This window comes from Phocoena sinus, chromosome 2 (assembly GCF_008692025.1).
Source record: "Phocoena sinus isolate mPhoSin1 chromosome 2, mPhoSin1.pri, whole genome shotgun sequence".
Lineage (NCBI taxonomy): Eukaryota > Metazoa > Chordata > Mammalia > Artiodactyla > Phocoenidae > Phocoena > Phocoena sinus.
In genome coordinates this window covers 34,099,480-34,122,841 of record NC_045764.1, presented here as the reverse complement: position 1 = coordinate 34,122,841, position 23,362 = coordinate 34,099,480, and the positions used below count along the sequence as shown (strand labels likewise).

The following is a 23,362-nucleotide window of genomic DNA, read 5'->3' as shown; positions in this document are numbered from 1 at the left end:
GCCTTTCTGCCCTGGCACTTTTGATACAGGACCTGCTCAGACAACTGAAACATTTACTTGTTTAGAACTCATTAATGGATAGTTAAAGATCACCTGTGCTCCTTAAAAAGAAAAAAACAATCTTGGGTTCAGAGCTGGCCAATACCCCTATCTGCCTTCCCAGTTCATCCCTGCCTCGAACTTGACTCAAATGCACATCACTCCTCCCCCCATCTCAGCAAACAAACCACTTTTCAGCCTCTGAGACTTCTTCCTGTCCCTCTGCCTGTTCGCACTGCTAGGATCTGGACTTGTCTACTTGGAGATCCTGCTTTCACCCCCTCCGGGATGCCCTTCCCCAAATAGAACAGCACATTCCTCCTCAGCACCCCCACGATTTCCCTTACAGATCTGTAGCCACGCCCCGAAACAGGAATCATCTGTTTCATCCCTGTCTTCCTCATTAGCCTATGAGCATTGCAAAGCTACAAGTCTTGCCCACAGCCTGGCACATTTAATATGTGCTATCGAATTCATTAATTACTTAATCACTCAGTGACAGCACCCCCATCCTAAAACAGAAATAATAATAATAGTATTTATTAAGCAATTACTATGTGCACTGCACTGTGGATTTTCTTATGTAAATACTTATAACTTTATCCTAAGAAAACTCATATATCATTATTAACATCCTCCATTTCATAGATGAGAAAATGGGCACACAAAAAGGTAAAGTGACCAACAAGGACCTACTGTATAGCACAGGGAACTCTGCTCAATATTATGTAACAACTTAAATGGGAAAAGAATTTGAAAAAGAGTAGACACATGTATACGTATAACTGAATCACTTTGCTGTACACCTGAGACTATCAATATCACAGCACTGTTAATCAACTATACTCCAATATAAAAGAAAAAGTTAAAGTGAATTGTCCAGGATCACACAACTGGGAAAGCTGGACTCAAGGCCAAGCAGTCAGACTAATGAGCCCACGCCGCCAGCCCCTGTGCCATACTGCCCACCCTCGCCCTCGGAAATACAAATGCTGTGACTTCCTTCCTCCCAGGAAGGAGACAATGAGATAGAGCTGTGAAAACATTTTTTAAACCTCCTGCCGCCACATCGTTGCTCACACAGTTCCTTCCACCTAGGATTCTCTTCCACCCACCCCTGCTTTGTCAGATCCTGCATCCTTCTGGCAACATCTCACCTTTTCCCGATCATTTTTGCAGCCCTGAGTATTTCCCATATTAGAACAGGCCACCTCCTTTCCCCGGGGTAGGTCAGGTCAGAACTTGCAGTTAAACTTGCTGCCTCTCGCCCCCCTCCATCCTTCCATCGACAAATCCCGTTGGCTTTGCCTTGAAAATAAATGCCTACCCTGAGCATCCTCAGTGCCTTCCCCATGACCCTTTCAGTCCAGCCACGTCACTTCCGGCCTCGGTTATTGTCGTAGCTCCGCTAACCGGCCTCCCTACGCTCCATTCTCGGCTCAGCAGCCAGAGTGCTCCTTAAAAGGATCGGGTCACTCCCCTGCTCCGTCTTCCAAGGCTTCCCCATCCTTCTGAGAGTAAAACTCCACGTATGGTGCCTGGCTACCACCCCGACTCCATCCTCCCCTGCTCTCCCCTTCCCTGAACCGCCCGTGCACCCTATTCTCCTCCAGCATTCCACAAGCACACTCTTCTCTTCCTGTCTTCGCACATGCTGTTCCCTCCGCCCGGAACGCTCTTCCCCCGCGATGTTCATACGACTCCCTTCTCTGCTTCATTCGTTCAGGTCATGGCTCAAATGTCACTTCTTTAGAGGAGCCTTCATGATCACCTTTTCAAAAAGGGCAGCGACCCCTCCTCATTCCTCTCTATCCCTTTATCCTGCTTAATATTTCTTCAGAGCCCTTCACTCTTTAATATTATAGCATATGCTAAGTTGTTAACACCTGTATCCCCCCACGAGAAGAAAAGCTGCCCAAGGGCAGGGACTGAGTCTGGTTTACTCCTTAGAACAGTGCCTGACATGGGTCGGTACTCTGTAAACATTGACTAAATGTACTGATACCCACCCCTAGAGATGTGCCGCCTCCTTTTGAGCCTCCAACAGCCCCGTTGGAGTGTATTTTTTTTTCCTCCACTTGAGACAAGTTCCTTGAAGGCAGGGGCTGGATCCCTATTGTGCCTGGCACGTAACAGGTGCTCAGGAAATGCTTGTTCAGTTAAATAGAAGCAAGTGAAAAGTTCGTTCTGGAGTCCGCTGGAATCTCCAAACGATTTTTAAATTTCATTTATGTGAACTCTGACCTGGATAAATTGGTATTGTCATTAATAAACTTGACTCTCAGTTGGTGGATTGTATACTGGTCACATCATTGGTGGCAAACCAGGAGCCTGGCCAGGCTCCTCCAAACCCACTGAGCTGCTGTTCCCTCCTTCTACCCTATCGGGTGAGCTCAGGTCACATCAACAGAAGCCACCTTGTGGGTGATGGAGCACCCTAGGCTGGATGGGTCCCTTGAGGTAGCTGCTTGTGTGTGGAGATTATTGGGCCAGACCTGCTAACCTGTTATATAATGTTACATGATGGTGTTTACTATTCATGTGTTAAGCAATGATTTTCTTCCTCAAGGAAGGATGCAAAAGCACTGCGTCTCCTCCAAAGGTACCGGAACACCTTCCCTATTTGCTGTTGACAGTCACGTGACTGTGCCCAGCGGGTCTTGGCAGTAAGGTGTGGGAGAAGCCCCTCGGGGCTGGCCCATCCCTGAGTGAGCCGCACTGGCTCCAAGGTTCAGGGCTGTTTGGACCCTTGAGAAATCCTGCCTTTGATGGAAGGCTGAGGGCATAGGACTTATAGAGACTAATTCGAGAGTGAAATTCTTTAGTCAGCCTCTATCTCACAGTACCCTGCAATTTCCACCTTGCTATAATAACAAAAATTGAAATACTGTCTAACAGAAGAGAAAACATTCTGTATTTTGGCAAGTCTCCAAACCCTACTTAGTTTTCCCTCTCCACCTTCCCTTACGGCTCTGCCTGCCAGCCCTCACTCACACCTGTGTTGGAACTGGCAAGGGGCACCTGGGGAACGTTCTCGGTCAGCATTCAAGTGCAAACTCACTCAGGCTGTACTCCTTGCCCTGCTCGACCTTCCAGCTCCTTCTCAGTCCGGGCCCTATAAGTCAGCTTCTATCAGGTTCTCTACTGGATTCGATCTGAGCTGCCTGTGGTGTGCTGGATACTGTCTGTCTGGAGATGAGCCCTTCCCAGTGTATTGCACCTGGCATTTTCCAGCAGGGACCCAGGCTCAGTTTACCTGGGGCTGACACATATCTCAAAGAATGTCTCAAGCAGGAAGGTCAACTGAGCCTGATTCACTGCTGTGCTCCTTGTCATCATTCCAGTGGGCCCTGCCTCAACTTCTTCCCTGCTCTTGTTCAGAATGAGACCTCTGTGCCTTCCTGACTTTGGAATAACAAGACGCGAAGACTTGCATTCACAGCACCGGAAGGCAACTGCAGGCTCCTCCAGCCCCACAAATCCTGGGCGTACCTTCATGAAGAGCGTCCTCCTACAGTTCTGGCCTCCATCACTCCCAGCTGCCTGCAGTTGAGCGGCCTCGGAGGACAGCCCGAGATCAGGAACGCTGTCGGGCCCGGCCTCTGACGTGTCTGCCAGCTGCACAGATGAGAGGAAAAGTCCCTCCTTGCCCTGGCCCAGGGAAATCTCAAAAGGATCAGGATAGCTCTCATCGGGGCTTGAGCCATCGTCACTGGTCTTGGCATTACACAGGATCAGGGACCGGGAGATGGACCAGAATTTTGTGGATTTTCTGCTCTTTCCAGAATGGCTGTGAGGCTCCATCCTGAGGGAGGAAGTAAAGCTGCCCTTCTTCCTTTCCTGATCTCTGGCCCTCGGTGGACGGGTGGCGACCAAACTGGGTTTAGCCACCACTTCATGGGTCCCTGGAGGAAAGAGAAAATGGGAAGAGGCAATGTGACTTGTTGTGGACAAGTGGAGAGAGACCTGGGCCCTGCAAGTGAGCCGCGAGTGCCGGGTGCGGTGCCCGTGAGACAGGACAGACGGAGAGATCATCCTTCGGTATCACTGGCCCTTCCAGGGTGCCGGCCACACGGGGTTCAGTGAGCCCAAGTGTTTACCACGCCCTCCACTCCCAGGATCACGGAGACCAGAGCTTCTCTTATCCAAACCTCCTTCTGCACGCAGGGACACCAAGGCACAGAGAAGGAGGCTCAAATGCAAAGCCACATAGAGCATTTGCAGGAGAGGCAGTGATCAGATCCCAGGAAGAATTTTAGAGATCACAGAGACCTGTGCTCTGTGAGATTTTTAAATGTAAAAGCCGTTCTTCAGTCAAAAGTGTACAGGGAACTCCAGACTCTAGAGCAGATCAGGGCAAAGGGGAAGACTAAGCTGCCCCCGCCAGTCCCTTTTTGCTAACCCTGGTAACGTCCGTATCTTCTCCACAGCAACCTGAGAATTCACAGAGCCCAGGCTGAAGACCACTGATGTCTATGCGCTCAATTCTCAGATGAAGAGCCTACAAACTAGGAGGGTTGGGAGTCTTACCAAATGCTGACCCATCAGTGTTGTTTTGAGTGTAAAACAAGGTGAATCAGGGACAGTTCGTGCCAAAGGGCTTAGCACAAAACAGGTGTCTGGCAAACCTGTGTGCCCTTTCCTGGGACCAAGGTCACACCTGGCCGGTATCACAGCCAGGCCGAGGGTCTCTGGCTCTGTCACCTATTGCCATGGGATCAAACTCTCACGGGCTGATGGATCAAAGACTGGCTTCACCCATCAGGTCAACGGTATCACTTTCAGCCCAGCCCAGCCCAGCTCAGCTCCGCTGCACCTTGAGGGGCCTGCCACGGATTCAGTCTCCGTGAGGCAGGTGGTGAAAGGGGCCCTGATGCTGCATCCAAAGAAGTTCTGACTCAGGCCCAAGCCACAAAACAAGCCTGTTGCCAGAATAACAAACTGTGGGATGCTCTTGGCCCACGGGAACTGCTCTTTGTGCACAACTAGTATTGAATAAGAAAAAGCAGAGGCCTTTCAGCATTTCATCAAGCAGGAGCCCTTTCACATTATATAATCCCCCCAAAGAGAACTTCTTTTTAAAAGAAGACAGTGTTTTTCAATACCCAGTTGCACCATTTTATTGCTTTCTGTATTAGCCTTTGAATTTTATCAATTTATCCACCAATCATCTATCACAGCCAATAGCAATGAATTAAAATGAATGAATGGATAACTATTTGAGAACCTGCTCTATACATCAGACACTCTTCTTGATGCTTTAGTATAAATTAACTCAATGTTGCTCCATTTCATCAAGCACCCTCTGGCCAATATCCCAAAGTCCTGTACTCTGTGTCCTTCCATCTGGAACACACTAAGTCCCCTACATACACACCTTCAAGTTGCAAACTCTCAAAGATGCGAACATGTGTTCGCCTGTCCAGTCACGTAAGTGAGTTCAAGTGTCTGGCATACACTGTCACGTGTGTGCATCCTCTACAAGTGGTTGTGCTTTTGTGTACTTTACTGTACAGTACTGTAGAGAGCACAGTATTTTTATCTCAAGCCCAGGATGTCCGGAAGCAAGTGTAAAAGCAGTGGTGATGTAGCTGGTACTACTGTGCTTTTCAAGGTACTGTACTATAAGATTAAAAAGGTCTTCTTTATGTTTTGTTTGTATTTTATGTAGTATTTGTGGGAAAAGTATGATAAACCTATTACAGTACAGTACTATATAGGCGATTGTGTTAGTTGGGGACCTAGGCTAACTTTGTTGGACCTAAAGAACAAATTGGACTTACGACCGCGTTCTCGGAACGGCACTCATTTGTTTGTAGGGGACTTACTGTAATAGCAAAACCCCAAGCACGGATGAATCCAATCCTCCGCTACTAAGTTCCATGGCTGCTTGCAGGTTTCTGAGCCCTGCTGGGGACACCCCCACTCCTGAGCAGATTGAAACATTCTGGCCAACACCTGTACTGTGTTTCCATGGTTAGGTTGATGATCCATTCTCAATAATGACTATTTCAAGACTTCACTGTCTTCAAAACTAGATTTACCTCTCTCCTCATCATAAACAGGTAATGTCACCTTCTGCTTCATAGAAACACAGACGTTTTCAGATAGGAATCCCTCCCAAATTTCCACGATCGAATATACAAATCCATTTGCCGTACGTACATACCTGTCCATACCCTTCGTAGTGAAACGTTTGCCCTCCTATTGAGGTCAACCCACCCATCTGTTTTCGGCATACCACTCAGCTTCTTTAGACTTAACAACAATAAAAATTATAATTGCTAACACTTATTTAGTGCTTATGATGTACTGTTCTAATTGCTTTACCATTTAGTTCTCACAAAATCTACTGTAGGTTCCATCAATATCCTCATTTTATAAAAAAAGATAACTGAGACACAGAGAAGTTAGGCCACTTCCCCAAGATCACACAGCTAGAACACAGTGAAAGCAGGAATTTAAACAGGCAGTCTGACTCTGGAGCCTGCATCTTTATCACGGCTCCACACAGCCATTTACTAGCATCTTTCTTTCACCTCATTCTCTCCCTCTGTTCTGGGTTTTATCATCAGCATGTAAACATACTCAAATTGTCTGTCTTTTAAAAACTATGTGTTGAATCCCTATCTTCCTCTTGTTACCTGCCTCGTTTTTATCCCCTTCATATTTTTTTTCCTTTTTCTTTATTATGATAAGAACACTTAACATGAGATCTACCATCTTAACTGATTTTTAAGTGTACAGCCCAATGCTGTTATCAACAGGCACAATGTTGACAATGGACCATTCTTCTGTCCTTCCTATCTTCTTGAACAAACGTTTTACACTCTGTACTTTCTGCTCTCAGGCTCACCTCCTCTTTGAGCCACAGCCCACAGAGTCTGCTTCCTTCCCCGAAAACCACTGAAACTCTTTTTTATTTTTAATCAGTTCTGCATTTTACCGAAGTCATGAACCCAAGTCCAGAGGGCATGGTCTGCTTGCTCGAAACCTGCTTCATTTCTAGAGGATTCATTAACCTAAATATCAATGCTCAGATCTATTGGCTGAAGAATACAGAGAATTCAAGCTTTTAGAGTAGTTCTTTTTACATTTTTTTTCCTTCTTCTCATCACTAGCCTTTACTTCCGAATGTCATCTTTCACATCCAAATTGTAAATGTTCTCCCTCCTGCCACCATTCTCTAGCACCGGCGTTCCTTTGCATTCTGCCAATGCAACATCCTAGAATTTGCAGCTCTCAACACCAGCACCACCGTAGGGATTAATATTTCCAAACTTCTTTGTATTTCATTCAGCTTCATGAGGATTTCCCATAGTTCACCTGGGACTCATGGAGAAGGAAGTGTGTGTGTGTGCGTGTGTTGGTCACAGCCAGCACTGGTCCATTAGGTATTTGACATATTGAAAGACAATCAAAGTTTAAAATCCTTCTGGACTTTTGCTGGTGCTATACAGAGGGGATATAAATCCAGAATTGCTGATGCCACCACATGGACAGGGCTGCCTGAGAGTGAAGCCAACACAGAAGGTACAGAATCCCCAGGGGAAGAAAAAAAAGAGAAAGGAAGGAGGACAGAGAGAAAGAGTGAGAAGGACGAGCCTAGATAATGCCATATGAACACCTAGATTCAGCCTTGCCTGAAGCCACACTATCTATTCACTTAGACAAACGAATAAAACTTCTCTTTTGCTTAAAAAAATACTACTGGCAGGATACAAAATTAATGCACAGAAATCTCTGGCATTCCTATACACTAATGATGAAAAATCTGAAAATGAAATTAAAAAAACACTCCCACCTACCATTGCAACAAAAAGAATAAAATATCTAGGAATAAATCTACCTAAGGAGACAAAAGACCTGTATGCAGAAAATTATAAGACACTGATGAAAGAAATTAAAGATGATACAAAGAGATGGAGAGATATACCATGTTCTTGGATTGGAAAAATCAACATTGTGAAAAATGATTCTACTACCCAAAACAATCTACAGATTCAATGCAATCCCTATCAAACTACCACTGGCATTTTTCACAGAACTAGAACAAAAAATTTCACAATTTGTATGGAAACACAAAAGACCCCACGTAGCCAAAGCAATCTTGAGAACAAAAAATGGAGCTGGAGGAATCAGGCTCCCTGACTTCAGACTATACTACAAACCTACAGTAATCAAGACAGTATGGTACTGGCACAAAAACAGAAATATAGATCAATGGAACAGGATAGAAAGCCCAGTGGTAAACCCACGCACATATGGTCACCTTATCTTTGATAAAGGAGGCAAGAATATACAGTGGAGAAAACACAGCCTCTTCAATAAGTGGTTCTGGGAAAACTGGACAGGTACATGTAAAAGTATGAGATTAGAACACTCCCTAACACCATACACAAAAATAAGCTCAAAATGGATTAAAGATCTAAATGTAAGGCTAGAAACTATCAAACTCTTAGAGGAAAATGTAGGCAGAACACTCTATGACATAAATCACAGCAAGATCCTTTTTGACCCACCTCCTAGAGAAACAGAAATACAAACAAAAATAAACAAATGGGACCTAATGAAACTTCAAAGCTTTTGCACAGCAAAGGAAACCATAAACAAAACCAAAAGACAACCCTCAGAATGGGAGAAAATATTTGCAAATGAAGCAACTGACAAAGAATTAATCTCCAAAATTTACAAGCAGCTCATGCAGCTCAATATCAAAAAAACAAACAACTCAATCCAAAAATGGGAAGAAGACCTAAATAGACATTTCTCCAAAGAAGATATACAGACTTCCAACAAACACATGAAAGAATGCTCAACTTCATTAATCATTAGAGAAATGCAAATCAAAATTACAATGAGATATCATCTCACACCGGTCAGAATGGCCATTATCAAAAAATCTAGAAACAATAAATGCTGGAGAGGGTGTGGAGAAAAGGGAACACTCTTGCACTGCTGGTGGGAATGTAAATTGATACAGCCACTATGGAAAACAGTATGGAGGTTCCTTAAAAAACTAAAAATAGAACTACCATATGACCCAGCAATCCCACTACTGGGCATGTACCCTGAGAAAACCATAATTCAAAAAGAGTCATGTATCAAAATGTTCATTGCAGCTCTATTTACAATAGCCAGGACATGGAAGCAACCTAAGTGTCCATCATCGGATGAATGGATAAAGAAGATGTGGCACATGTATACAATGGAATATTACTCAGCCATGAAAAGAAACGAAATTGAGTTATTTGTAGTGAGGTGGATGGACCTAGAGTCTGTCATACAGAATGAAGTAAGTCAGAAAAAGAAAAACAAATACCATATGTTAACACATATATATGGAATCTAAGGGGAAAAAAAATGTCATGAAGAACCTAGGGGTAAGACGGGAATAAAGACACAGACCTACTAGAGAATGGACTTGAAGATATGGGGAGGGGGAAGGGTAAACTGTGACAAAGTGAGAGAGTGGCATGGACATATATACACTACCAAACGTAAAACAGATAGCTAGTGGGAAGCAGCCGCATGGCACAGGGAGATCAGCTCTGTGCTTTGTGACCACCTAGAGGGGTGGGATAAGGAGGGTGGGAGGGAGGGAGACGCAAGAGGGAAGAAATATGGGGACATATGTATATGTATAACTGATTCACTTTGTTATAAAGCAGAAACTAACACACCATTGTAAAGCCATTATACTCCAATAAAGATGTTTAAAAAAAAAAAATCCTGCTGGCACAATTGTTCTTCTTTCTGATGCCACTGGCATAAGTTACAGAAAACAGTGACATTCAAGGGCCAAGGGGGTTTTGAAACTGTCTTTTATCCCATCCCAAGCCTAGGAGAGGTGCCAGTCACCCCCAGTCAAGGCCCCAATTCTTTTCCCCTTCAGTTCCTGGCTCTGGTATAAAGGCCTGTTGCCTTCTTTTTTCACCAAGCATTGCTACCGTCTGCATGGATTCTTAGACTGCAAACCCAATTCCCTTTCTTCCCCATGTCCTCTCCTAACCCACAATAGCTGTCCCAGCAAAGGCGAGCTCACTCACTGGCCATTTTCCAGGGCACAAACATTTGGGGGCTTTCTGGACCAGGTACAAGGCTGTGCGCTTCACTCAGTGGTGGAAAAGTTGGCTGCATGTAGGATTTAGGAGAGCAGAGGGATAATATTCCTTGGTGGAAACTGGGCTAATCCCAGGGGACCATTGCACGAGTGTCTGATGAGGGCTGTCAGTTTCTTAAAATAAGCTTTTCCAGAGAGAACCACAACTTCTGTGGCCTTGGCTGTCATGTGGGATGGCAGAAGCCGCGGGATGGGCAATGAACAGGGGATGAGGGGTTAACCCTTCGGTCCAGAGCAAAGAGGGTTTTCAAAATGAGCCTTGTTATTATGGAAAATGTAAAAAAGAAGGATTGTAGAGGAGAAGCCAGGATTGGACTTCTGTGGGAGACTGTGTTGCCTCTAGGCCTGGCATAGAGAGAGAGAAAGAGAGAGGAGAAAGAGAGAGAGAGAGAGAGAATAATTGAAAACACAGCACCGTGTCAGCTTAGCTTTGGTAATTGCTCTCAGGACATTGGAACCAGCTCTTGGTCCCTAATGGAACCAAATGTCAGCAGAGCAAGTGGGAGGCAAGCCCGTGCCATTCCTGATTCCAGCCATCTTCAACAGGTCAAAGCTAATGAGCTCTCTCTGATTTTACCCTGGGCTTCAAGAGCATTTGCCAAACTCTTGTCAGATGTGTTCTGCCCCCCGTGGGTCCTCCATGAGACTGTCTTGTGGGTTTCTTCCAGAGACTTCCCAGGGATACACAGGTGAGGTTTCCAACATGGCTAAGCTAAAAGGACCAGCTGCTTCCCCTTCCCAGCAGAAAAATCCAAAGGATCCACTTCACCCAGGAACCAGGTCCTTGGGAGCGGCCTTTCCCCCCAAAACCATGACAGCATTCTCTTTAGTTAGAGTTTCCACAGAATGCTCAGGCCAGAAGGGGTCTCCCCATCACACATATGAGGAGATTGTGTGGCCAGAAGGGATACGAACCAATTCACCATCACAGTTCCCAATATATGTTTAGACCCACCTTGGCTTAGCTGTCACCTGTATTGAAAATGCAGAGCCAAAGGCAAAAAGACGAAGTGCAAAGAAATGGATGGTTCTTCCTTTCAAGGGGCTTGAAAAACTTCCAGATTGGGGGCGCAGGAGAAGGATCAGTGAACTCCTTCTTTCTCTCCTTTCTTTTCTTCTTTCCTTCCTTCATTTTCCTTTGTTCCCTCGGAAAGCACTTGTTGAGAAAAACTGTTATGTGCCTGTTCTCTTTTGGGCAAAGCTAACCCACTGGAGGAAAGGTACTTCCATCTGGTTAGAATATACTCACTTGACTGGCGAACTCTGAGACGGTAAATAGCCATATGGAGAAAGGGGAACTAGTCGATAAAATGTGTTTCAAATTTCTGAATTCTCCAACAGTGTTCTATATCAAAGGCAATTTTTAAAGTTTGGTCACTCTTGCCCAGGGGATAATTTTTGTCTTCAGCTAAAGAGTGACTCAGAGATAAGAAATGAAGGGAGGAAATTTATGGCTCCTTCTCTTTCTAAAAGAGTATCTTTAATAGGATTCCATGGGACATGCCGCTGGGACTGGTGGTGTGTATGTCTGTATACATCGGTCACAGGACAAGACAAATGGCATGGCACCTCATAGCCTCTTTCCCAACTGGTAAAGTGAGACGGTGGTGTTGAAGTTAGTTTTATACCCTTGGTCTTTCTTCCTCTGCACTGACCATATCTCACTACTTTTATGTCTGCAGACCTTTGACAGGGCTTAGCACAGAGTAGGGGCATTTGCATGTCCAGTGAAGGAAGGAAGGAAGGAAGGAAGGAAGGAAGGAAGGAAGGAAGGAAGGGAGGAATGGTGGATGAACATCTCAAAAGTTCCTTTGCCTTCAGTTGACCTTTCCCACACAAATATAAGGTGAAATGATCCCAGGCGTGATGGTTAAGTTTATATGTCAACTCCACTGGGCTAAGGGTTTTCAGTATTACTGGATGTGTCTGTCAGGGTTCTCCAGGAGAGATTAGCCTTTGAACCGATAGACTGAGTAAAGAAGATCTGCCCACATCCAAGTGGGTGGGCGTCATCCAATCTTTTGAGGGTCTGACTAGAAGAAGAAGGTGCAGGAAGAGAAAAATCACTCTTTCTGCTGAAACTGGGACAGCCATCTTCTCCTGCTCTTGGATATCGGTGGTCCAAGTTCTTGGGCCTTTGGACTCGGACCAGGACTTACACCACTGGCTCCCCTTGTTCTCAGGCCTTCGGGTTTGGACTGGACTACACCACCCACTTTCCTGGGCCCCCAACTTGCAGAGAGCAGATCTTAGGACTTCTCAGCCTATGTATGCACATGAGCCAATCCCTCATAATAAATCTCCTTCCTTACATCTATCTGTTATCTATCTATCCATCCATGTATCTATCTACCTCCTAATGGTCTACTTCTCTGAAGCACTATGACTAAACACCAGGGAAAACATCCCCTCTAGTACCACAGAAGGAAGGATTCCAGGTAACCGACTGACATCAGAGTGATAAGGAGTTGTAGTGGGTTGCACCTGAGAGTAGATGACAAGTCAGAGCAATTGGAAAGACATTCTGGAATCTGCTCCTCGGGAAAATCCTAAAGGCGTGTGTAAGATCCTAAGAGGAGGCCCTCACAGGGGCCTCTGCACTTTCAGCACCCTGGAAGGTGATCAAATCCAGCAACGTGCAGGCACAAGTCAGATCACCAGGCTGCCCCCCAAAAACCCAGGCCTCAGACAAAGGATGAAGATGGACAGGACTATTCCCCCTCAGCATGCATTCCCTCCAAGATGGAAAAGGCCGAAAATATAATTAACCTCAAAAAGAACCTAGACAAATTCAAGAAAGGCACATCCACCCACCACGGCTCTGGAGGGACTGGCTAAGGCGGATTCTTCATTAAATCCCAGTGCTCGGAAGAGGGCTTCACATATAGGAGACACTCAACAAATGTTGTTGCCTACAGATGGCCAACAGGCACATGAAAAGATGCTCAACATCGTTAATTATTAGAGAAATGCAAATCAAAACTACAATGAGGTACCACTTCACACTGGTGAGGATGGCCATCATTAAAAAGTCTACAAATAGGGCCTCCCTGGTGGCGCAGTGGTTGAGAATCTGCCTGCTAATGCAGGGGACATGGGTTCGAGCCCTGGTCGGGGAGGATCCCACATGCCGTGGAGCAACTAGGCCCATGAGCCACAACTACTGAGCCTGCGCGTCTGGAACCTGTGTTCCGCAACTAGAGAGGCCGCGATAGTGAGAGGCCCGCACACCACGATGAAGGGTGGCCACCGCTTGCCACAACTAGAGAAAGCCCTTGCACAGAAACGAAGACCCAACACAGCAAAAATAAATTAATTAATTAATAATTTTTTTTAAAAGTCTACAAATAACAAATGCTGGAGAGGGTGTGGAGAAAAGGTTACCCTCCTACACTGTTGGTGGGAATGTAAGTTGGTGCAGCCACTATGGAAAACACTATGGAGGTACATCAGAAAACTAAAAATAGAATTACCATATGATCCAGCAACCCCACTACTGGGAATATACCAGGACAAAACTATAATTCAAAAAGATACATGCACCCCTATGTTCACGGCAGCACTCTTCACAATAGCCAAAACATGTAAACAACCTAAATGTCCATCGACAGATGAATGGATAAAGATGTGGTACATATATACAATGGAATACTACTCAGCCATAAGAAAGAATGAAATAATGCCATTTGCAGCAACATGGATGCAACTAGAGATTATCATACTAAGTGAAGTAAGTCAGAAAGAGAAAGACAAATATCATATGATATCACTTATATGTGGAATCTAAAATATGGCACAAATTAACCTATCTACAAAACAGAAACAGACTCACAGACATAGAGAACAGACCTGTGGTTGTCAACGTGGGGGGTGAGGGAAACGGATGGACTGGGAGTTTGTGGTTGCTAGATGTAAACTCTTACATTTAGAATGAATGAACAGCAAGGTCCTAATTTACAGCACACGGAACTATATTCAATATCCTGTGATAAACCATAATGGAAAAGAATATAAAAAAAGAATGTCTGTATGTGTATAACTGAGTCACTTTGCTGTACAGCAGAGATTGGCACAGCTTTGGAAATCAACTCTACTTCAATTAAAAAAACCACCATATGTTATCTACCTATAAATAAAATGTTTGCAAAAAAAGGTAAAAAAATTGTTGTTACCATGAAATAAGCAGTCAGCTGCCCAGAGCTACCCCAAGGATGCTTGTAATTGGGAGGAGTGACAAGCAGGTACACAAATGTCCTGGCCAAGGGCTTGGACTCTGGAGGTGGCCTTAGTTTGTATGCCAGGTCTGCCCCTTACCTGTGCAACTTCAAGCCAAGTGTTGAACTCTCTTATGACTTGCTGATCACCCATAAACTGGCAATGACAATGCTAACCACTGTGGGAACGAAAGCAGGTAGCTCTGAAAAGGACTCAGCTGAGTGCCTGACACACAGATGGACTAAAAAAGAAAAAGTAAAATAGTAGGAACAATCTAAATGTACATCAATGAGAGATTTGATTAAATATATTATGGAACATTCACGCAGTTGAACATTATGTGACCAATATCAAAAATAAAATATACGGCTATGGAAAGAGGTCCACAGTATATTGTAAGAAACACCGTAAAGTAGACGTATCGACTAGTTTGGGTTATAAAAGTGTACTTGTATGAATAAAAACCCAACTGTTAATAATTTTTTCTGGAAGGTGAAGGAAGATGTTGGGAGATGGAATTTACAAGGAGCTTTTCCTTTCTACTTAATAATTTCCCATTCCTGATTTCTTTGGACAACAATCATGTATCACAATTATAACCAGAAAAATAAAGGTTTCTGTTCCAAAGAATAAAATTGAAATTTATGGCTAATTTTTGTTAACTAGTAGTTCTGATTAACTTTATAATAATTTTCTCAGATTTGAAAATATCTGGTTGAAATTTTTATTGAGACTGCCTCATATTTACAGATGAATTTGGGGAGAAAGTCTATCCATCCAGGACCATTTTTTTAATTGTTGTTTTGTTTTTATATTTGTTCAGCTTTTCTTTTCAGACCTTCAATCCACTTTTATATTCTTCTTCATATACGCTTTAAATATCTCTAGTAATATTTATTTGTCAGCACTTTTGTTTTTATTTTGAATGGACCATTTGTAAAGTGTTTTTTCTAATTGGTTATTGCTTATATGTAAGTTATGGCTTTCACGTATTTATTTCATAACCAGCAACCTTACAGACCTCTCTTATCTAGAAACTATTCAATAGTTTCTCTTGCATTTCCAATCATGTGATCTCTGAATATTAATAAGCTTGCTTCATTTTAAAATATTTATACCACTTATTTCATTTTATTTTCTAAGTCTACTGACTAAAGTTTCCAGAATTTTAGTAAATAATGGCTACAATAGAGGAGTTCCATGTCTTTTTCTAGATATTAATGGAAATTCTCTAGTTAAGTAGAATATTGATGGCTATATTGAGATAAAATTATTTTTTATTATATTAAGGAAATATTCTACTAGTTTTAGTTTGGGAAGTATTTTCTCCAAGAACGGTGTTGCTTATTAAATGCTTTTTCAGCTCCTTGGCCATGTTGTGCATCGTTCTTTTGAGTTCTCAGTGTGAAGAAACGTATTACTGACATTATTAAGACTGAGCCCCCAATATTTTGATCCTATTGGATCTTAGCGTGCAATTCTTTTCATAGAGAACTGAACTTAGTTTGCTAACATTTAGTTTAGGATCTCTGTATCTACGCTCACAAAAAGAAATGGCCTATCACCCCACTTTGGGCTGTCTTAGGTTATTATAAAAGGAATTGGGGGAATTCCCTGGAGGTCCAGCGGTTAGGACTCTGCGTTTTCACTGCCGAGGGCCTGGGTCTGAAATAGTTTACTAATTTAAAATATATCCAGTAAAAGTTTGAAATAGTTTTCCATAAAATCTTTTGGTCCTGGCATCACTTTTGAAACTTTCCATTGTTTCCTTGGTTATTGGTCTATTCAATTTTTCAAAAATCTTTTCCTTTGTCAATTTTGATCACTTACCTTGTTCATAAAATGACCCTTTCATCAAGATTTTCAAATTTATTAGTATAGAGTTGTCCATTACATATTCACAATTTAAATTTTTTTATCTGAAACTATTATATACATACGCTTTGTCTCTCATGGCCAGTGTTGTACATTTCAGTTGGTCCTCCGGTCCTCCTTCCTCTCTGCTTTTATTTACCTGATGGAAGAGAGCTATTCTATTGGTCCTCTCAAAGGACTCATTCTTAGAATTAGTAAAAACATCTACTCTTTTCAGTTTGCTTTCCAACGTATTTATTTCAGCTTAAGTTTTATTCCTTTTTCCTTCCTGTTTTTCTGATATTTGTTTTATTCTTTTCTCCATCTTCTAGAGTTTAATATTGAGCTCCCCCAAATCCATTCTTTCTATTTTAGAAATAACAGCATATCATGCAGTGATTACCTGGTCTGGCATGGATCCCAACTAGGTCTTAGTTTAAATCCCAGTCCAATAAGTGTCCGAACTTGAAAATCTACTTAATTTTTCTGTGACTCAAGTTTTGTTATCTGCAAAATGGGGATGATTGTAGGAGCCGCCTCACAGCAACTTCGTGATAGATAATAAATTGAAATACTGGATGTAAATCCCTTAGCACAGTTTGTTGGCTAGTTATTATAGCCACCATTGTCATAATCACCATTATTATAAAAAGCTAGACATTTTCTTCTGAATACCCCTTTGGCCACAACCCATGAATTTTGAAACGTGATGCTCTAATTGTTGTTATTTTAGAAATGGCCTGTAATTGCAGCTTTGATTTCCAATTTAAACTCAGTTTTTTAGAAGACTGCTATTCCTATTGTTAATTTCTTGTGGTTAAATTTCCAAGATTTAGCCTTGTTGTTCTTGTATTTTTTTTACTAGAAAATTCCAATTTAATTGCATCATGGCCACAGGATGTGCCCTGGACACTTTTTATTTGTTGGAATTTATTGAGGTTTATTTTGTAAGCCAGTATGTGCTGTAACTAAATGTTTTAAATGTTCAGTGCACATTTGAAAAGAATGATTTTCCTCTGTTTGGAGTTTCAAATATGTATATACTCAAATGTGATATTAAAATATGTGTATATATTCAATCTTATAAGTCATCAACTATTTATATTTTTGTCTAATTAATCTGAAAAAGCTTAGAGTCATGTGCATTGAAATCTGGTACCATATTTGTAATATATTTCAAAAAATTTTTATTTTACATATTTCAATGCCTTTCTTAGGTGCATAAAGTTCTCTGATATTCATACCTCCATTGTGTGTTTTTATCATTTTGTAAAAAGTACTTCTTGATCTATTTAACAGTTGCCTCAGTTTTTATTTTGTCTGACAGAATTAACATTGCTACCCCACTTTCTTTTAACCTGCATTTGCATGGTTCTTGCCCATCACTATTTTTAACTTCACGTGATTCAGTTTTAAACGTGTCCCTTACAAGTGGGATGTAATAGGAGTGGGAGGGAGAGTTTGTTTCTTTGGGTTTTTTAATTTCCCTTTTTTAAGCTGTATCTGGGAGACTTCTTATTTTAATATATAACCTTATATCTTATACTATATTTTGTATATCTTATACACATTTAATATACAACATATCTTAATTGAGACGTCTTCCTTCTGATATGCTTTGTTTTGCTCTCTTTATGTAGCTTCCTTTTTTTTTTTTCTTTGCGGTACGCGGGCCTCTCACTGTTGTGGCCTCTCCCGTTGCGGAGCACAGGCTCCGGATGTGCAGGCCCAGCGGCCATGGCTCACGGGCCCAGCCGCTCCGCGGCATGTGGGATCTTCCCGGACCGGGGCTCGAACTCTTGTCCCCTGCATCGGCAGGCAGACTCTGAACCACTGTGCCACCAGGGAAGCCCTATGTAGCTTCTTACTGCCTCCTTTTCTTGATTTCCAGGCAAGCCATTCACTCCTTCTTGTCCTTAATGAATTAGAGGTTTCACGTTCTATTTTTATATTATGGATGACTCCATAAAGAATTTTTGAAAGTGATGTTTGAGCGTAGATGTTTCCTCTTCATCCATTCCAAGAAAGACACTGTACCTGATGCCTCTCCCTACAGGTGCTGGGAATCCTCTCACTTCCTCCTGATTCCAACCTCTCAGTTCAGAGCAAATGGTTGTTTGGAGGACATTATATATTTTCTCTTTCAAAATTATTTTTATCATTTACTTCAAAATCCTGTTGAGAACCGCCAGTGATTGAGATTTAACTTAGAGTTAGCCTCCTTTTGTGGCCCAAATATCTGCTCTTCCATCAGCAGGGTCTGCCCTGACCACCCTCTTCAGCTCTCGCTCTGCTCCTTTCCTGAACTCCATCCACTGTACAACTAAGCTCTTAGCCTCCTGAGCAGCCCTGGCTTTCTCTAACCTGCCGGCCAAGGCACAGGCACTTCCCAATGCCTCACCTGCTCTCTATAACCCTAGGTGACATTAAATTTTCATCACTCTTCAGATCCCATTTTTAGATAACACTTCTTTGAATTAAAACCACACCCCTGGGCTTCCCTGGTGGCGCAGTGGTTGAGAGTCCGCCTGCCGATGCAGGGGACACGGGTTCGTGCCCCGGTCCGGGAAGATCCCACATGCCGCGGAGCGGCTGGGCCCGTGAGCCATGGCCGCTGAGCCTGCGCGTCCGTAGCCTGTGCTCCGCAACGGGAGAGGCCACAACGGTGAGAGGCCCGTGTAACACATAAAAAAAAAAAAAAAAAAAAAAAAAAAAAACCACACCCCTATCCAGACCTAGGGCCGTCCCAGGTGCCCTTCTGTGGGCAAAGTGGCAATATCATACATTGGTAATAAATTTGTATACATCACTTAATTACAATCTAGAAAAGAGAAAAGATCAAGACAAAAAAAGAAAATTTAAAACAGACAAACTGAAAATATGACCTACTTGCTAAAAGACCTGCATTGAGAAAGATGCTCAAGACATACCCCTGGATAAACAACAAAAACCCCTTCCTGGGGAAGGAACTGCAGGGGCATTAAACTGATATCCAATGATCTCTAAGGCGAACTGAGAGGAGATTCAAAGAAAAACAAAATAACAGGTACAAATCATCATAGAGTCTTTGGCCTAAAAGAACTGTTGGACTTTGTGGTCCAACTGCTGCCATTGTGTGTGTGCACACACGTGTGTGTGTGTGTGTGTGTGTGTGTGTGTACGATTGTTTGGAGTTTCGGTTTTGGTAAGAGATTATGTATCATCTCTTTCAATATTATTTTCTATTTCTCACAACACTCACGCACACACACACACACACACACTTATAATGTTTGCTTTTTTTTTTTTTCTTTGCGGTATGCGGGCCTCTCACTGTTGTGGTCTCTCCCGCCGCGGAGCACAGGCTCCGGACACGCAGGCTCAGCGGCCGTGGCTCACGGGCCCAGCTGCTCTGCGGCATGTGGGATCTTCCCGGACCGGGGCACGAACCTGTGTCCCCTGCATCGGCAGGCGGACTCTCAACCACTGCGCCACCAGGGAAGCCCTACTGTTTGCTTTTGACAAAGAGCTCAGTGCAGGGGAAGTCTGTGCCCAGACATTGCTTAGTCAAGGCCATGGGTCTCTTCCCTCTGTCAGCAGCCGCCCCAGGTGCTCGGACCACTGCAGTGTGGCTGGAATTGACTCTGAGCACCTTTGGAGGGTGAGAAGAGGGAAGGCACACGAGCCCAGAGTGCCTCCCACTTTTCCCAATTCTTTCCCTTGCTTAAACCCCTCTAATCGATTTAAGGACAGGTGAGGATAGGAAAAGGGAAAGATCACCTCATAGCTGACTTAGGTCTGGAATCCCTGCCTTGGATGACGGGGACAAAGAGAAGATCAAGAATACTTGGGGTTGAAAATGCTCTCCTAACACATCTCTGCCATTCCAAATCCCACCCAATGTTCCTTCTACGGTACTGTTCTTGAAACTTTGTAAATATTCACTTACAGTAAGAATTTACCTTTTACACCATAGTATGTACCACATAAACACATAAGATGTCTATGTATATAAATAGCTATAAATATAAAAATAAATACAAAGAGTCAAAACAAAAGGTTTATGGAACAACACACTTACTATGGTATAATAAGGTGAAAACATGACAAAGATGATATAAAAATGATTTTTCTTAAATTGGTACAGCCATTATGGAGAACAGTATGGAGGTTCCTCAAAAAACTAAAAATAGAGTTGGCATATGACCCAGCAATCCCACTCCTGGACATATACCCAGACAAAAGTATAATTCGAAAAGATACATGCACCCCAATGTTCACAGCAGCACTATTTACTATAGCCAAGGCATGGAAACAACATAAATGTCCATCGACAGATGAATGGATAAGAAGATGTGTACATATATGCAATGGTATATTACTCAGCCATAAAAAAGAATGAAATAGTGCCATTTGCAGTAACATGGATGGACCTAGAGATGATCATACTAAGTGAAGTAGGTCAGAAGGAAAAAGACAAATATGATATTACTTATGTGTGGAATCTAAAATACAACACAAACGAACATATCTACGAAACAGAAACAGGCTCACAGACATAGAGAACAGACTTGTGGTTGCCAAGGAGGAGGGGGTGGGGGAGGGATGGATTGGGAGCTTGGGATTAGCAGATGTAAACTATTATATATAGGATGGGTAAACAACAAGGTCCTACTATATAGCACAGGGAACTATATCCTGTGATAAACCATAATGGAAAAGAATATGAAAAAGAATAATAACTGAGTCACACTGCTGTATAGCAGAAATGAACACATTATAAATCAACTAATCTTCAATAAACATTATTTTTAAATGATTTTGCCAAGAACCTGATGCATTTTGATAAACTCTATTCTTTTCCTGTTAAAGAAAAAAAAAGCTGGTCTCAACCCACTAAATTGATTTTCAGTCCACTAATGGGTCATGTTTGAAAACCACTACTCTAAAGTTTTCTCTGATTTCCTACAGTACTTTCATTTGAGGGTATTTGCTTTGGTTCCTCATTTAGGTCCCTTCCGAGCCTCTGAATCTTTTCACGCGTACGTTGATTTGGGTGCATTTGCTCGTCCTTACTCAGAGACCTGTGCTTCTCCAGATTTGAGAGGTGGGATCGACCCTGAAATTTTCTGCTCAAATCTTCCATATGCAGATGGAAGACTGAGGAAGGGGCTCAGGTTGACTGGAGCTTTCCCTTGCCAGATGAGAGCTGCTGTGAGCAGCAGGGAGGAAGCCCTAGTGCCAGCCATCCCAGGAGTGAGGAGAGCTTCTGGATCATTTGGAGAACACGTTTGCGGGAGGTGTGGAGGGGGGGGCACCTCCCGTCGACCAGGTAGGGCAGCCCTGTCCTAGCTGCTGTAGCTGTCTACCTGAGAAACATTTCTGGCCCAGATGTACGTGCCAAGTCTCAGCCAGAAGCAAGACCAGTGGAGATCCCCACTCTGGGTGGTCCTCAGCATCTGGGGCACTGCACAAAGGCACTGCCAGACTTACGAGCTGCTCCCGCAAAAGGCACACACTCTCTTCCAGCATCTCCAAGCGTGCAAGCATAACAGCGCTCAGTGGGCTCTGCCCTTCCACCCAGGCAGCCTGCTCCTCCACAAGCCTTCCTCAGCACTCCGCTCTGCATTCTTTCGTGCAGACCCCCTTAATCCTTCTGCCATAACTTGCCTAGCTTACAGGACCGACATAGATTTGTCCTTATATAAATTGGGATCCAAGAGAAGAACTCAAAGGAAATTCCTAATTTCAGGCTGCCTTCCTAGCCAAAGTCCAAGCTCTTAGTTTGTTTATTTTGCCTTGGGGGGTATTCTTCTCCCTGCACATACCAGTAGGTTGCTATTCACACTGATTTGTGTCTTAGTATCCAAAACATCTTATATATTAAAATGGGTTGCCAGCCCAAATGGACAATGCAAATACAAGGTGCTATTGTCAGAGTTCGCGTTGTTGCTATGTTGATATTGTTCATTTATTTTCGCAACAACTATATTCTGAGATTCGTCGTGTGCCAGGCATTCGTGAGGTAAAGGATGAAGACATGGTCCTTTACAGACAGTGAGAGAAGACAGATGAGTACATGGATAATATTCCTAGTGTGGGAAGTTTCATAATAATGGTCTGAATCAAGTGTCACCATCTGAAGTGACTTTATGGATGGTGTCACCAAGGAATCGGCCCCTGAGCTGAGGCTTGAAAGCTGAATGAGGGTTTTCCACGTGGGAGGGAAAGACAGAAGAGTGAGCATTTCCAGCAGACAGAACAACAAGCAAAGGCACAGAGCTCTAAAAGACCCCCCTGTATTCAGATCGGAGCAGATCTCTTGGCAACACTGGAGTCTGGGTGTGAGCAGGGGGGAAAGGGTCAAATGGCCAATTCAGGTAGCCGAGCAGTCGTGCTCAAGGAATGAAGACACTATTCTGCTAGTGAGTGGCTTTCATTTCAAAGTGCACCCTCCCCACTTCATCTCCAAACCCCGGGGGTACCCTGGCTGGGGCCCAGAAAGGGGAGTGGGGGGTTTGGCAAGAGGACAGGTCTCAAACTCCTAGCCTGCCTTCAGTCTGAATAATTCTGCTCCAAACTGTTTACACATGAATTTTTATGAAAGATTTCAATTCTAAACAGGTTTCCATGGATAAAAAGAACTAGAAAACATCTGCTGTAGGTAATTATAATCCAACTCAGATTTTTTTTTTTTTTTACCCTGTGGATATATGACCATCTTTGTGTTTTGGAAATAGAAATATTTGTTGAGACATGTAGGAGAGCAGTTAAGATTGTAGAGTTTGGAGTCAGACAGGCTGGGGTTCAGTGCCACTTTCTAGCTGAGCGACCCCGGGCGAGTCACCTCGTCTCGCAGTTTGCGAGGATACACTACCTAACTCAGGGTTGCTGTTAAGGCTTAGATGAGATGATGCAGGAAAAGATTTTAGCACAGAGCCTGGGGCAGGAAGAGTGCACAGGACATGATTGGGTGTCCAGTGTGATTAATAAACGTCAGTGGAGGTGAATAAATGTATAGCCGGGGCTTCAAGGAGGGGGCTGTCGCACCCTGATAGCTCATGCCCTCGTCATGCGTGGAATACAGGAGGTACCCTCAACTGTGGTCATAAATGTTGACCGCCACTTAACTGCAGGACAAAAAAGAGAACA

At 43.3% G+C, this 23,362-nt stretch overlaps 1 protein-coding gene across 6 annotated transcripts in view; it reads right to left on the bottom strand.

Annotated features, from left to right (window-relative positions):
* The window catches only part of IL16 (interleukin 16), a 116,336-nt gene that overhangs the window by 79,250 nt on the left and 13,724 nt on the right, over positions 1 to 23,362 (bottom strand). For 2 of the 6 annotated variants that reach the window (XR_004348445.1, XM_032622599.1), the window contains exon 2: positions 3,532 to 3,944. Coding sequence is in view for 5 of the 6 variants with exons in the window: in XM_032622599.1 (XP_032478490.1) it covers positions 3,532 to 3,944 (413 nt within the window). In the remaining variant the exon portion in view is untranslated. Of the gene's footprint in view, positions 1 to 3,531; positions 3,945 to 23,362 lie in introns of those variants that run through there. The other 4 variants (XM_032622594.1, XM_032622596.1, XM_032622597.1 and 1 more) reach the window with 3 other exon arrangements.